The sequence below is a fragment of the Athene cunicularia genome, assembly GCF_003259725.1.
Source record: "Athene cunicularia isolate RWA chromosome 5 unlocalized genomic scaffold, athCun1 chr5_part1, whole genome shotgun sequence".
Taxonomy (NCBI): domain Eukaryota; kingdom Metazoa; phylum Chordata; class Aves; order Strigiformes; family Strigidae; genus Athene; species Athene cunicularia.
Window position 1 is genome coordinate 26011743 of NW_020799101.1, and position 13208 is coordinate 26024950.

The 13208-nt window shown below is 41.6% G+C and overlaps 2 protein-coding genes across 2 annotated transcripts in view; one reads left to right on the plus strand and one right to left on the minus strand.

The window, feature by feature from the left end:
* LIN52 (lin-52 DREAM MuvB core complex component) overlaps nt 1-1493 on the minus strand; it is a 46069-nt gene extending 44576 nt beyond the window's left edge. Inside the window, exons 1-2 of the mRNA XM_026849281.1 lie at nt 1287-1493; nt 721-804 (exon numbers count right to left, since the gene is read on the minus strand). Of these exons, the coding sequence (XP_026705082.1) occupies nt 721-804; nt 1287-1493 (291 nt within the window). The remainder of the gene's footprint in view (nt 1-720; nt 805-1286) is intronic.
* Nucleotides 60-11490, plus strand: ALDH6A1 (aldehyde dehydrogenase 6 family member A1). The gene is made up of 11 exons (XM_026849429.1): nt 60-175; nt 2431-2505; nt 3847-4008; nt 4594-4672; nt 5229-5531; nt 6224-6345; nt 6596-6785; nt 7489-7670; nt 9065-9244; nt 9439-9537; nt 9966-11490. Exons 3-11 carry the CDS (start codon nt 3895-3897, stop codon nt 10068-10070), a joined length of 1374 nt encoding a protein of 457 aa, XP_026705230.1. The 5' UTR covers nt 60-175; nt 2431-2505; nt 3847-3894; the 3' UTR covers nt 10071-11490.
* The last annotated feature ends 1718 nt before the right edge of the window (nt 11491-13208 follow it).

Consider the following 13208-nt stretch of genomic DNA (forward strand, 5'->3'; position numbering starts at 1 on the left):
AGGGCGGCGCCGCCCGGGCTGAGGGAGAGGCCGCGGGCGGGGGGAGGGCGCGGTAAAACTCTGGGCGCCGCCGCTGCCCTCCACAGCCGGCCGAAGACTTTCCTCGACTCCTCTTGTGAGGTCGTTGCTGCCAGCTCGGCTCAGCTCAGCGCCCTTCCCCTCCCCGTGGCTCCGGGTTGGTGTTTCTGAAAGAAACGCGTGGGACCGCCGGGGTACAGAGGGTCCCCGCGTTCAGCAGAGGGGGAGGAAAAAGAGTTCAGTGTCAGACTTGTTTGCCTCCGGAGCTAAGCGGTACCCGCTTGGGCAGCTCCCTCCGCGGGTCGCGGTGCAGCCGCGCAGGGAACAGCCTCCCATAGCTTCTTGTAGCGAGCTCTGCCTGGCTCAGCAGGTACCCCTGAGCGCGGTATGTTAGTTCACTTAATCGCGTCCCTGTTTGTTTTCTCCATGTTCCTTAAGTATCACACATTGTGCTACATATACGCTAGCCAATTTTTTTTCCCGACTTTTAGATTTCTTTTACCGTGTATCGTATCTCTTCAATAAGATCAGCAAAAATTAATATATAATATATGACTAATGATAATGTGTGAAAAAAGATTGTTTCAAGCTGTATGGACTGGCCTCTATTTTTGGCAAAGAGAGGATCTGATTTCCTTTGGGCAGTATCGACCAGCTTTAACTGTTGCAGTGCCTTTTTTCTTCTGGTATCCATGGCTGTACACTCTCCAAGTTCTGAACAGCTAAATCATGATTCTCTGAATAGTCTGCTTCGCTACAGTCCTTGTTCCTATAGCAGCTCATTCTCTACAGGAAAAAAAAAATGGTGAGCTTATGGAAAAAGTACAGTCAATCTTAGTTCAGCATTTCCTAGCTTGCTTAAAATATTTTTTCCTTTGTATGTGCCATTTTCTAGATATCCCTTTTAAGGAATTTGAAAAAAACAAATTCTATTGCACTGAAATCCATGTGGGTCATAAAGCACGTGTAGGTCCACTGCATGGCACTTGGGCTATGGAGTGACTGATAAGAGTGAGAATTTGTCCTTCTTTAGACCAGCTCTAAAAGACATTTTCTTACAGTCAGGACACTTACAGTCAAGGACTCAGATTTCCTGTACTTTCTTCCACCATCTAGAGGGGATTGTGTTTTTGTAGGCGCAGACTTCTCCCTTTCTTTCCCAAGTGTAATTCCAGCTACATAATCATCAACAACTTATTTATGATTCACTGCTGGTGTTACCTCCCAAATCACTAGGGCTTGCTTGTCCATTAAAAGTCTTACTTTACATTTCTCATCCTAGCTTTCTCATCTCCAGGCTTTCTCAGTTTGTCCCAACTTTCATTGCTGTCCACATTTTTCACTCTCATCCACTTTTCACTGTCATTACTTGTCCAGCCAATGCCATTTACATTCCAGATTCTTCCTCTGATCTCTTTCCCTTCGTTACCCTTGGATAGCATCTCAGTCCTCATCTCCCTCTCATAATTCCACATCCTAATTTATTCACAGTTTTCTGATATATTTGAGTTTATATTCCAGTTGTGTTGATCTGTCCCATTTCTGTTCTTCACACAGCAGATCCATTTCCCTTTTCTCGTATCTGTTCATCCCAAGCCACTGTTTTGTGGCATGATTAACTGGCTCTTACCTTCTCCTAGTTCTCACCTCCCAATATCAACTCCTAGTCTCTAGTTTCTTAACTTATACAGTCCTAATCTGTTTTCCTTCATGATAAAGTTTTGTTGCCTATCCAGTGCTAGTTACAGCTTCTACCTCTGCTCTTCCTTGTGCCCTACATTTACCTGAACTCCTTATTTCAAACTTTCTTTTTCTCTCCTCTGCACCTGTGTTGGAAAGTTCTGTTTTCTGTGCTGCCTGCCAGGCCAGTCAGTGTGAACTCAGCAGATTCCTTGCTCTTAGTTGCAGGACTGAGTGGGGAGTGGGGAAGGTCCAATTTTATGCCTGTAGCTCTGAGGTGGAGAGTTGACCCTACTTAGTGGCTTGATGGAAAGGAAACACATAGTACAGTGTGCATTGGGTACGTGGAATTCTCACAAGGTGAATTATTAATGGTTTCTTCAGAACATTTACGAATTGCGTAAATTACGAATTACGATTTTTTCAGGTTTTTTAACTCATTAAACATTGAGTGATTAAGTAGATTGAAATAGTTCTGAACATAATCATAGCAATGTATTTTTTCTATAACTGCTTTTAGAAAGAGTTTTGGCCATTTTGGTGTAAAATAGAAAAAGAGACAGAGCATGAAAAATTTCAGCCTAAGCAGTTCGGTCTTGCTGTAAATACTGGATCTAGGCTCTAGTGGGCAGCATAGTGGTAAATGATGAAGGCTTGCATGTAATAAGGCACACTGGTATTTAGGCATCTTGAGACAAAGGTCACTCACTGTCCAGTGTTTGTCCTCCACAGCCAACAACAAAACTCTTCATTGATGGGAAATTTGTTGAGTCCAAAACCACTGAATGGATTGATATCCACAACCCGGTAAGTGAAATGGTCTTAGCTTATATATTGATAATCACTGTGCAACAAAGGTCTGTGCCTCTGTTCAAGCATTTGGCAAAAGGGAAAAGTACATATATTTCTTGAGAAAGGTTTAGACTTGGAGCTTAAGATGACTTTAGAACTGTGTAATTGTTTCTCCATTTCCTTTTTATGTGAAATGTCAGTTTTAGGAAAGTGATGACCTCCTTTATCTCCTGTGTAGTAAAACCCTGATCTCTGGAAAGGAAGGTTAAACTCTGCTTGATCATAGAAAGGTTCTGTGATCAGTATGTCAGATTTCTGAAGGGTTTCTTTCACCCAGTAGGTGAAATCAGCTGGGTGTGATTTGATGCCAGCTGAATGTGAAGTCCTGGTAGAGACTAATTTCACTCTCAGACCAAGGTAGAAAATCCTGATAGCTAAAGCTCCTCTTCTTCCAGAGACCTTTTATTTGTGAGCCACAATATTCACAGTGAATTTAGAGGTTGGATGCTATGCAGTGCAAAATAACAGATTAGTAGCACTTGTCTGAGTTCTCCACCAAAGACAAATGGATATAAGATTCACTCAGAGTTTTGACCCTTCTGACTCCCCTAGAAGGTATTTGGTCAGCAGTTTCTAAAACTCTTCTCTGTAAAGCCTCATTCTGATTTACTTTGTGGAAGTGATCAGAACAGCAAGCCATGTTCACGGAAGTTTATTTGGTCCCTAACGTGGCAATCAATGTTCTTGTTTAATTTTCTTGTTTTGAGTAGTTTCTCAGTGATGTATCTGATGGTTTTGTCTTGTCAAAGCAGACTCAGTATCTAGAAGTGCATTAGAAGAAGGTTAAACTGGCAAAGACAAGCTTTTAAAGTTAAAATACTGTAGAACTAAGGTTGCTTGTAAAAATGTTGGTAATGTGGTCTAGGTAAACTAACATCAGTGTCAATTTCACAGTCATGTACTTCCAAAGGAACCTTGCCTCATTTAATGCACAAGAGGGACAGCAGATGAGTAAAGATAGTGCAGAGGGAAAAGACCACAGGCCACAGAAGCCTTTGCCTTATATGCTCTAAAGCTTCAAGATAGGCAAGTCTAACTCCAGCTTGGAAATCGGCACTTGCAGCCTTCTAGGTGCCTAATATGAGCTGCGTAGATTGGAGGTTTTTGGAACTTCCAGTTGTAGCCCAGACCTTTTGTGTGCACTAAGGAGGGAGATTCTTTTGTGCTCTCCCCTCAGAAGTACAGCTCCTTGTAGAACAAGGATATTAGGTATGTGGTGTGAAAGGACCATTGAACAGTTGGCAGGGACAGATGGAAAAGGTTGAGTTTTGATACAGTTTGGTTTTTTTCCTTCAGGCCACAAATGAAGTGGTTGGCCGCGTACCAAAAGCCACAGCCAGTGAGATGGAGGCAGCTGTGGCTTCTTGCAAAAAGGCTTTTTGGAACTGGTCAGAAACATCTGTTTTGAGTCGCCAGCAAATCTTCCTGCGTTATCAACAACTCATCAAAGACAATCTGGTGAGACACCATGGCTGTGTGTGATGGCTGTTGCTGAATGCACTGCAGTTGACTTTAGGAATTTAACTGCGAGACTCCGAGTTTACAGAGTTCTTGATGAGGTGTTGTTTGAGGAGCCAACTGAGACACTGTCATGAAGAGGTGTAGCAAAGCACTCTTCATCAAATGGGGATGGAGAGGCAATGCTTCTTAGGGAAATTTATTCTGCATTTCTCCCTTTACCAAAAGACCACAAGAGGAACTTTCAGCTTTGATGAGAATGTGCCAGTTGCTAAAGACAAGTGGGAGAAGAATGTTACTATGTCTTTGGATTTCCTTGATTGCTTTTTTGCTGTGTCTGTGGTGTGACACCTGAAAGGTGTAGAGTACAAGCCAACCCATGGTTGTTTTTTCTAAAATGTCACCTGTGCAGATTATTGGCTTCTTGTCTACAAGGAGCAAATCAGACAGTGTAGGCTTTTCCAGGTTCTGCTCAGTCTGTTCATTGTAATGTTCAACTCTCTGTTAAACTATCTTATCCCTGCACCCTATTTCATGGGCAGGCACTTTTCTAATGTTCATAAACTTCGTGTTTTCCATTTTCAGAAAGAAATTTCAAAACTCATCACCTTTGAGCAAGGGAAGACCCTGGCTGATGCTGAGGGAGATGTGTTCCGAGGCCTCCGTAAGCTTCTAGCTCCTCCTATTAAAAAAGGGGGTTTGAGAACCCATAGGAAGGGAGGAAGTCTCCTGAGTAACTGATTGCTCTGGGAGTCTGTACATGTAGGTCCCTTCATAACCTCCTACTGAAAAAAAGGGGCAATTGTAACTCTAACCTGAAAAGTTTCTTAGAGTTTCTTTAAATCTCTCCCAAGTTGTTAGATCCTTCCTTTTCCTAGGAGTGACTACAAATTGCTGTAAAGGGATAAGAACTTTTCACTTGTGCTCAGATGTCTAAGGTCGAGTCCCAGGTGGTACAATAATACTATACCTGTGCTGCTTTTACTGGGGCTGTTGTGTCTGTGCTCCTATCACAGTGACATCTAACATTCTCGAGAGAATCCATTCACAATGAGCTCACGGTGCTTGGCAGAGCAAAGGGGTTTTCTGGAGCACAGTGAGTTGTAAGCTGTGGGAAAAGAGGCTGGAAGACAAACATGGGTCAAGGCAGTGGTGAAAAGGGAGTTCGGGGACTAATTGTTAACAGATCATCCAGTGGCGTATTGCCCTTTCTGCTGCAGAGGTGGTTGAACATGCTTGCAGTGTGACATCCCTCATACTGGGAGAGACCATGCCCTCCATCACTAAAGACATGGACACTTACACCTACCGTCTGCCCCTGGGCGTGTGTGCTGGAATCGCACCGTTTAACTTCCCAGCCATGATTCCTCTTTGGATGTTCCCCATGGCTATGGTTTGTGGAAACACCTTCTTGATGAAACCATCTGAGCGTGTACCAGGAGCACTCATGTTCCTTGCCAAGTTGTTTCAGGATGCTGGTGCCCCCGATGGGACCCTGAATATCATCCATGGACAGCATGAAGGTAATAATAGCTGTTCTTATAGATGGCTGGAGTGTGGAAGTGTTGTGGTGTATGTTCAGTGGAGATACTGTTTGGAGAGTCTGATGCTGCTGTTAGATAGGTTAGGACAGTTGCTTCAGCCCTCCTGATGGAGGTGAGGGGAGGTGACTGGGAGATCTCTGCCATCTTACACCATATCTTTCAGGACAAAATTTGGGGGGCTGGGGTGAGAGTTCTCAAGGCATTTAAGTGCTCAAATTCTATTTAGTGACCTAAGCTCCAACTGATATAAGAAGATAAATCATCCTGGTTTCTCAAGGAAGCCTAAAGAATTAAGTGCCTCACTGAATATACAGTGGATGCCAGTATTCTAGCTCCTAACATGGTATTTTTTACAGCACACAAGCAGCTTCAGAACATGAGGATACAAATAGCCAACAGTAACTTGGCTTCGGCATCACTCAGACTCCTTGGGAGATGCCCAAAGCTTGAAGAGATAGCAGAGAGCCAAGTGTGAGGACTGAAGCAGGAGTACCTGTGCCAAGAAATTAGCAAAGAGATGCACAGACAGGCAGTGGGGGAACTCGGATGTAGGGAACAGAGAGGCAAAAATTTCAGTAAGAAGAAAGATATATAGATTTAGCACTGTGGGGATGGGAGCAGAGGGAAGCATTTGTGCACCACAGTTATAATGTATTATTTCCTATTTGAAGCTGTGAATTTCATTTGTGACCATCCGGATATCAGAGCAATCAGCTTTGTGGGATCTAATCAGGCTGGCGAGTACATCTATGAGAGAGGATCCCGGAATGGCAAGAGAGTCCAGGCCAACATGGTAATGCCTCTGAATGGAGCACGCTTCAGCACATAGACTGCCTCTGTCTCCTGTCAATGTTAGAGACCACGTCGCTCAGCAGCAGAAGCAGACTTTGCTACTGGTAGTTATGTGATGAGGCTGCCTTTCTTGCCAGCCTGTTGGTAGCAGAGTCATGGCTACTATATGAAGATACTGCCAGAGAGCTAGAGAAGTGAGCTGGGGTGGTTAATAATGGGAGAAGACTCTGTGTGTATGTATTATATTCCAGGGAGCCAAGAACCATGGTGTGGTGATGCCTGATGCCAATAAAGAGAACACCTTGAACCAGCTGGTTGGAGCTGCTTTTGGAGCAGCTGGCCAACGCTGCATGGCTCTGTCTACAGCAATTCTAGTGGGAGAAGCTCAGAAATGGCTGCCAGAGCTTGTGGACAGAGCCAAAAATCTACGTGTAAATGCAGGTACAGACTCTAGTAATTTCTTACAAGGTACTTCACTTCTGTACAACTGTAGCTTTTTAGGTTGGTGTATCTGCCATGCTATGGCGTGTCCCTTGGAGCTACTGGCACCATAGGTTTGATGTGTAGGGGAAAGAGCTAGCAGATTATCTGCATTGGGAAACACAGCTCTAGACCTGGAGTTAGGAATATGTAGGAAGGCTTGGCAGTATGACTGTTGCAGTTTACAAGATTGGTCTTGTTTTAGCTGGAGCTTTGAGGTTATGACCTATGTTTAACTCAAACCTACCACTTATATAGCAACCTCACTTAGAGATCCTTCCAGTTTGTAGTAAGCTGCTAATAAAAAGGAAAAATGAAAACAAGTATTTTGGAAAAACTAGACTGTTATTAGTTCTAGGAGAATTACTTCTCTTTGTGTTCAATAAAGTTCTGCAAAGGGGAAAAGTTTCCTTTCTGAGAAGAATTTGTTGTTGAATTTTGGCCTCGCAGTGATCTAAAACTATACTTGTGCTTACAGTTTCTCTTATTTCTTGAGTATGAGAGTTGCAGGCTATGCTCCAATTCATTAATGTCTCAAATCTTTGTTCTGTGTCTTAGAAACATCAGGATTTTCAGATTTTTCCTGCCAGTGTAGTCATTTCCATGATGCCTGTGAAGAGGAAGCTGTCAGGGTTAAAAACTTGGCATGTCTTCCTCTTCACAGGAGACCAGCCTGGAGCAGATCTAGGGCCTCTAATCAGTCCCCAAGCTAAGGAACGGGTTTGCCATCTGATTGAGAAAGGAGTAAAAGAAGGTGCCAGCCTTCTTCTGGATGGACGTAATATCAAAGTGAAGGGCTATGAAAATGGCAATTTTGTTGGGCCAACAATCCTTGCCAATGTCAAGGTAAGATGACCAAGACCAGTGCTTGATAATGTATGTTGCAGGTCAGCTGAAAAATGGGTTACCCAGATCAGTCAATAATCAGCCTTCCCTCACCCAATTCCAATGAAGTGCTCATTGTACTGCTGTTGTAGAGGTAATAAAAGAATTTGCAGTAGCACAACATACTCTGAAGGAGGTTAATGATCTTAATTTGAATGAATTGCAGCCAATTACAAGAAGATCTGGGCAGTCTGTACTGTGTTGAACTAAATGTCCATTGAGCGTAGTGTACTGTCTGTAGTAATGGCCAGCAGCAGATGCCTAAGGAAGAGTATGATGAACAGCCAAACCTGCAGTTTTCCTTCCTCCGTGATATGTTTCTGCAGTTTGCAATTTAAGGACTTGCAGAAACAAGTATTTGTGGAAATCCTGATGAGAATAATATAGGATAAGGTACAAAGTCTCTTTGTTGTTGAATATATTCACAACTGTTGAGTCAGCCTCTCAATATAATGCATAGTGTGCAACAGATGGACATTTCTATGGAGGAATATTCTTCACCAGGTACACATCCACATGAGTCTTCATACCTAAAGTCATACTTTTAGGTTCATGCAATTAGCTGGTATGATTTCCTCAATACTCAAGTATTCAGTTCCTCGTGGGCCTTCTGGTGAGTGATTCCATGATGGCAAACCAATCTTGATAATTCTGCTATTGTACTTTGTGTTCTTAGGATTTTATTGATATTACGCTATTATATAATTCATGCTTTTCATCTATCTCAGAATTTTTCCTTATTTTTCATTAAACATCTTAAAATACTTCTCTGTGATGTCATAAATATTGTTGGATATTCAAAAGTAAAAGTTTCACTGAGATTCTGTGTGTCTTCATTTCTTCATTTTCTTATACAGTGGTTAATAATATGGTAAGCCATGTTAAACTTATCACTTGTCAAATGCATGTTTTATAGTTTGCTGTATTAGCTGTTAGTGATTAAAGTACTCTCCAACTGGTGTTCTTGTGTTTGTCAGACATTGCTAATTACCTAGCATAAATCCTGGACACTTGAGTTGGAAAGGATAGCAGTTTCTAGTCACTTTGTCAATAAGAACTGAAGTAAACTATGCTGAATTAATCCTGGTCTTAACCATCCTCGGTCAGAGTAGACCTGTAAGTGATGGTAGGCTGTAAGAGCAGAAAGTGCACTGAAGATGAAAAGTGGACCTAATAGATGGCAAGGAAGACCGAAGGATGGCCTGTGGCAATGCAGTATGATGGGTGATCCTAGGAATTTCCTGAGCGTTAGCAGCATGTGTATTTATTGTATCCTGATTACTAGGATATTTTTATTACAACCTGTTTATTATATCCTATATACAAGCTGCTTTTTCTGCTGTTTGTCTTGGCAGCCGAACATGACTTGCTACAAGGAGGAAATCTTTGGGCCTGTCTTAGTGGTTCTGGAAGCAGACACTTTGGATGATGCCATTGAGATGGTGAACAATAACCCCTATGGAAATGGAACTGCAATCTTCACCACCAATGGAGCCACAGCTCGGAAATATTCTCATTTAGTGGATGTGGGGCAGGTATGTTCAAGTCAGAATTGTTGCTGTTAATACTCACCATTTACAGTGGGTAGCCATCCCACTGTAGTGAGTAATCACTGACTACTCAGCCAACAGTACCCAGCCTCAGAATCAAGGAAACATGTGGTCGCACTTGAGAGAGTGCTCTGCAATCTGCTGCTTGTGATTAATATGGCAGCTTTCCTTTGGTTTAGGTGGGTGTCAACGTTCCAATCCCGGTACCTCTACCCATGTTCTCTTTCACTGGCTCTCGTGCTTCTTTCAGAGGGGACACCAATTTCTATGGCAAGCAGGTAACTTACCGATTCAGTGCTCCGTTGGGTTGAATCATGATAAATCACATTATAAATGGCCATGGGGAGATGGTCGTCAGAACTCATTAGTAAGGAGACTTTGAAGCTGTCCCAGTCAGGAAACTGAAAACCAACCAGCAATCACAGCCACCATAATGCATGTTACAATAGCCAATTTCTTTTTTTTTTTCCCTTTAAATATAAAAATACTTTTTTTAGGAGATTTGAGAATGGCGCAAGAACTAAGTAGCAAGCTTTCTCACAGGACAGAATCTTAGGGGAACTGGTAAAAGGAACGGGCTGACAGGAATTGTTCCCAGAGGAAAATTCAACCGTCTGTAGATAAAGTAAAAACTGATACACCACTACTGCAGACCTGAAGAATTGGTAAGGCCAAACATCTGATCTGTGCATCATCTTTCCTCCAGGGAGTGCAGTTCTACACACAGCTGAAAACTATCATTTCTCAATGGAAAGAGGAAGATGCCACCGTTACCAAACCTGCTGTGGTTATGCCAACTATGGGAAACTAAATCAGCCTTTCCAGATGCTGTTCTGGTGCCCTGCTCCTTCTATGCTGCACTTCCCAGCTTTGTCCTGACTTTCATCGTTTCCTCAGGAATGAATAGAAATCTCCATTTTCTCAAGGACCTCTGTTTCTGTGCAGATCAAGCAGGCTCATGTAACACACAGTCTGAGCTTTCTGTTGCTGTCAGTGTTTTTTGGCTAGCTGAACTCAATTTTTTTCCTACAGCCTATATCACAGATGAAACAACGTTACCAAATTGAAAGGGCAAACAGTGAGATTGGTCTTAATTTGTGTTTCTTTCCAGACCCTCTGAACTTGAACATTACTCTGGTTTCCACTTTAATATCTTTAGCCTTAGTGACTCACTCCTGGCTACATCTTGTAGCAGTTTTCTTTACCTCTTTATCTTACATGTTAAGATTTTGAGTTCACCTTACTCAGAGTTGAGTACTCATTTTGAGTGGCATAACTGGGACCTTGGATGTGTCATAGAAGTGACTTCACATACAATGAAGACAGAAAGTTTGGGAGTTGAGAATGTGAGTCTTTCATCTCTTGAGCAGCTTCTAAAACATCAGGAAATAACTTTCTAAGGATTTTTCAGGAAAGCATATTTGATTGATTGTCTGATGAAAGAAATTCCTGTATGGTACAATGACTTTCACCGTGCCTCTGACAGCTTGAAAACTGTCCCTCTTGTGCTTGTGGCTTGTATTCTCCAGGTTGCCATTGGTTCAGTTATACCTGAAAGTTGTTTGGTGCCTTTTTACTGTGCTAACAGAACATGCCTACAGGTCCTGTAACATAATGAAACTGTAGAAGCAGAAACGTAAGCATGTGTATGTATCTTCGCATCACAGCATCCTGTGGATTTGGGTGGAAGGGAAAGTAGACAGCTCAGTAGGAAGAAGGAACATGTTTTCTAATCACAGAGCAGCTAGGCTGGTTGTGTTGGTTTCTTTTCATGGCTTAGCTGTATTTCTTGTGTTGCTTGTCTCCTTGTCACATTTGCTCACAGATGTCATCTTCACTAGAGACTGCCAGTCCCATTACTGGAGAAGGGTAGGGTGTGGTATATACATCCTGGTTTTAAGAATCTGTGCATTTGGAGCTGGAGAGCTTGTATTTTTTTTTTTCTTGGAAGATGATGCAGGGGATCTTCAGGGAACTCATTTAAGCACCCATGGAAAATAATATTATTCTAATGATTATAACTATTACTTGTTCTAATTAAATAACCTAAATGTGAACACTTTGTATCCTCCCTTCTGGTAAAGATGCCTTGTAACTGACAGTTATGTATTAGTGCAATTGCCATGCATTCACTAATGTTTTGTTTGTATCTTGTTTTTTTTCCTCTGCTATACCCTAGAGGAAAATTCTCACCTTGCAATTTGATTATGAATTAAAATCATGCTAATACATTTCTGCAGAATATGACTGTTCCTTGGTAAGACATTATATAGATGTGATGGTGACTTTATTCCCCTCTTTGCAGAGGCTGGTCTGTGACTCCTGTAACCTGTGCACACATCTTCTTTTTACAATATTTCAAGGACCTCTGTACCAATTTCCTCTTACAGCATTTCAAGGAATGCCTTGTTTCCATTTCCACATGCACCATTCAATCACATAGAGTCTTAAGCTTCACACAAATTACTTCATTACAAATTGAAAATATATCTTCATCAAATTAGAGCAACACCTATATACAGATTTCTAACCCCTAGTCAGGTTCTTCTGAGCTCCTGGCTTGCCTAGGAATAAAATCTTTAAGAAGGAGGAAGATAACTGTGTTTCAGATGGATTTCAAACATGTAGCCAGAGCAGCAGTGCAGCAGGTGGGATTTGGAATTTGCAGCTTCTCACAAGGTAACTTCCAAAATCAAAAGTGCAGATGACTCAGTAGTTGCTGTGGCTGTTGTTCATGCAATGTGTATAGCTGCCTTACTCTGTGGTGTTTCCATCTGAATTGGTCGAACCATTACTGCAGAAGATGATGAATCTGATAACCCAGCCTGCTCTCTAATGAATATTAGGTTGGGAGAAACATTTTCTGTGCTGCAGAGGTAAGATGTTCTAGGTAAATCACCATGAAGACATTGGCATTCATTCACACACCTGGGAAAGGAATACTAATTAACAGCCTCTAATATTGTCTAGTCATTCACTTTCAAAAAGCTTTCATTTTCTTCCTAATCAGTATTGCTATTCTGATTTTTCTGTTGTCCTGTTAAAACCCATTATATCTTTCCTTTAGCAATTTGAAAACATGTCTTCTCCTGTAACAAAAGCAATCTTTAGAGTCAAGCTTACCTGCTCCTTGAAGAATTGCGGTATCCCTATTCTGGACACTTGTATAATCTTTCATTAGTTCGCAAACAACTTTTCTAAGTATCTGCATTTCCAACAGATTTTTTAAACAGATGGTTTTAAATTTTGTAGTAGAAATACAAATCTTGTATCTGTCTTTTTTAATGAAATGCCTTCTTAGATGAGGCTGCAGATGTACCTGCCTCATCTCACTGCTGTTACTACATTCCCCCCACTTGTTTATTCTTTTTAATACTATAAAAAATTAAGCTACAAAATATATCTTCTATATTATACAAAAGTATAATTTAAGTATAAAGTATCAACTGCATTTCTTTAGACTCTATTAATTTTGTAGTGAATCTTTTGTCTCCTATTAAAAATTGTTTCTTGCCAGGAAGGCACTGTGGTCTAGATTCTCAGAGCTGTTTGATACTCTTAAGTCCAGAAACTTTGTTAAAATACTTTAACCACCTTTGAGAATTGGGGCCAGTGACTTCCACTTCTGGGTTGGTTTTTTTCCTTGTCTGAAAAAAAAGGCTACAACCCCCTTCTGCTCCCATTTCTGGAAGTGGTGGTCTGCCTCTCCAAAGGAGGCGTCTCTCATCTTTCCATATAGACCCCTACAGGGGTCCTACTTACGAACTTTTTCTGATTATTTAATTTTAGTTTATGTGCTCACTGCCTCGTGTCTGACATGATGGCATGCTAGAACCCCTCCCTACTTACTCGTTCTGGGTAAGTTGCTATTGCTTGCCCAGGAGTGTTATAATTAGTTATATAGTTGTATCTGAGTCTGTATCTGAAAATTGGTCATACAAATCTTCAT

Excerpts from the sequence above, each read along its gene's own strand:
- ALDH6A1 (XM_026849429.1), top strand. The coding sequence starts at position 3,895 with ATGGAGGCAGCTGTGGCTTCTTGCAAAAAGGCTTTTTGGAACTGGTCA. Across the intron at positions 4,673-5,228 it reads AGATGTGTTCCGAGGCCTCC|AGGTGGTTGAACATGCTTGC; the intron begins GTAAGCTTCTAG and ends TTTCTGCTGCAG. Across the intron at positions 6,786-7,488 it reads AAATCTACGTGTAAATGCAG|GAGACCAGCCTGGAGCAGAT; the intron begins GTACAGACTCTA and ends TCCTCTTCACAG.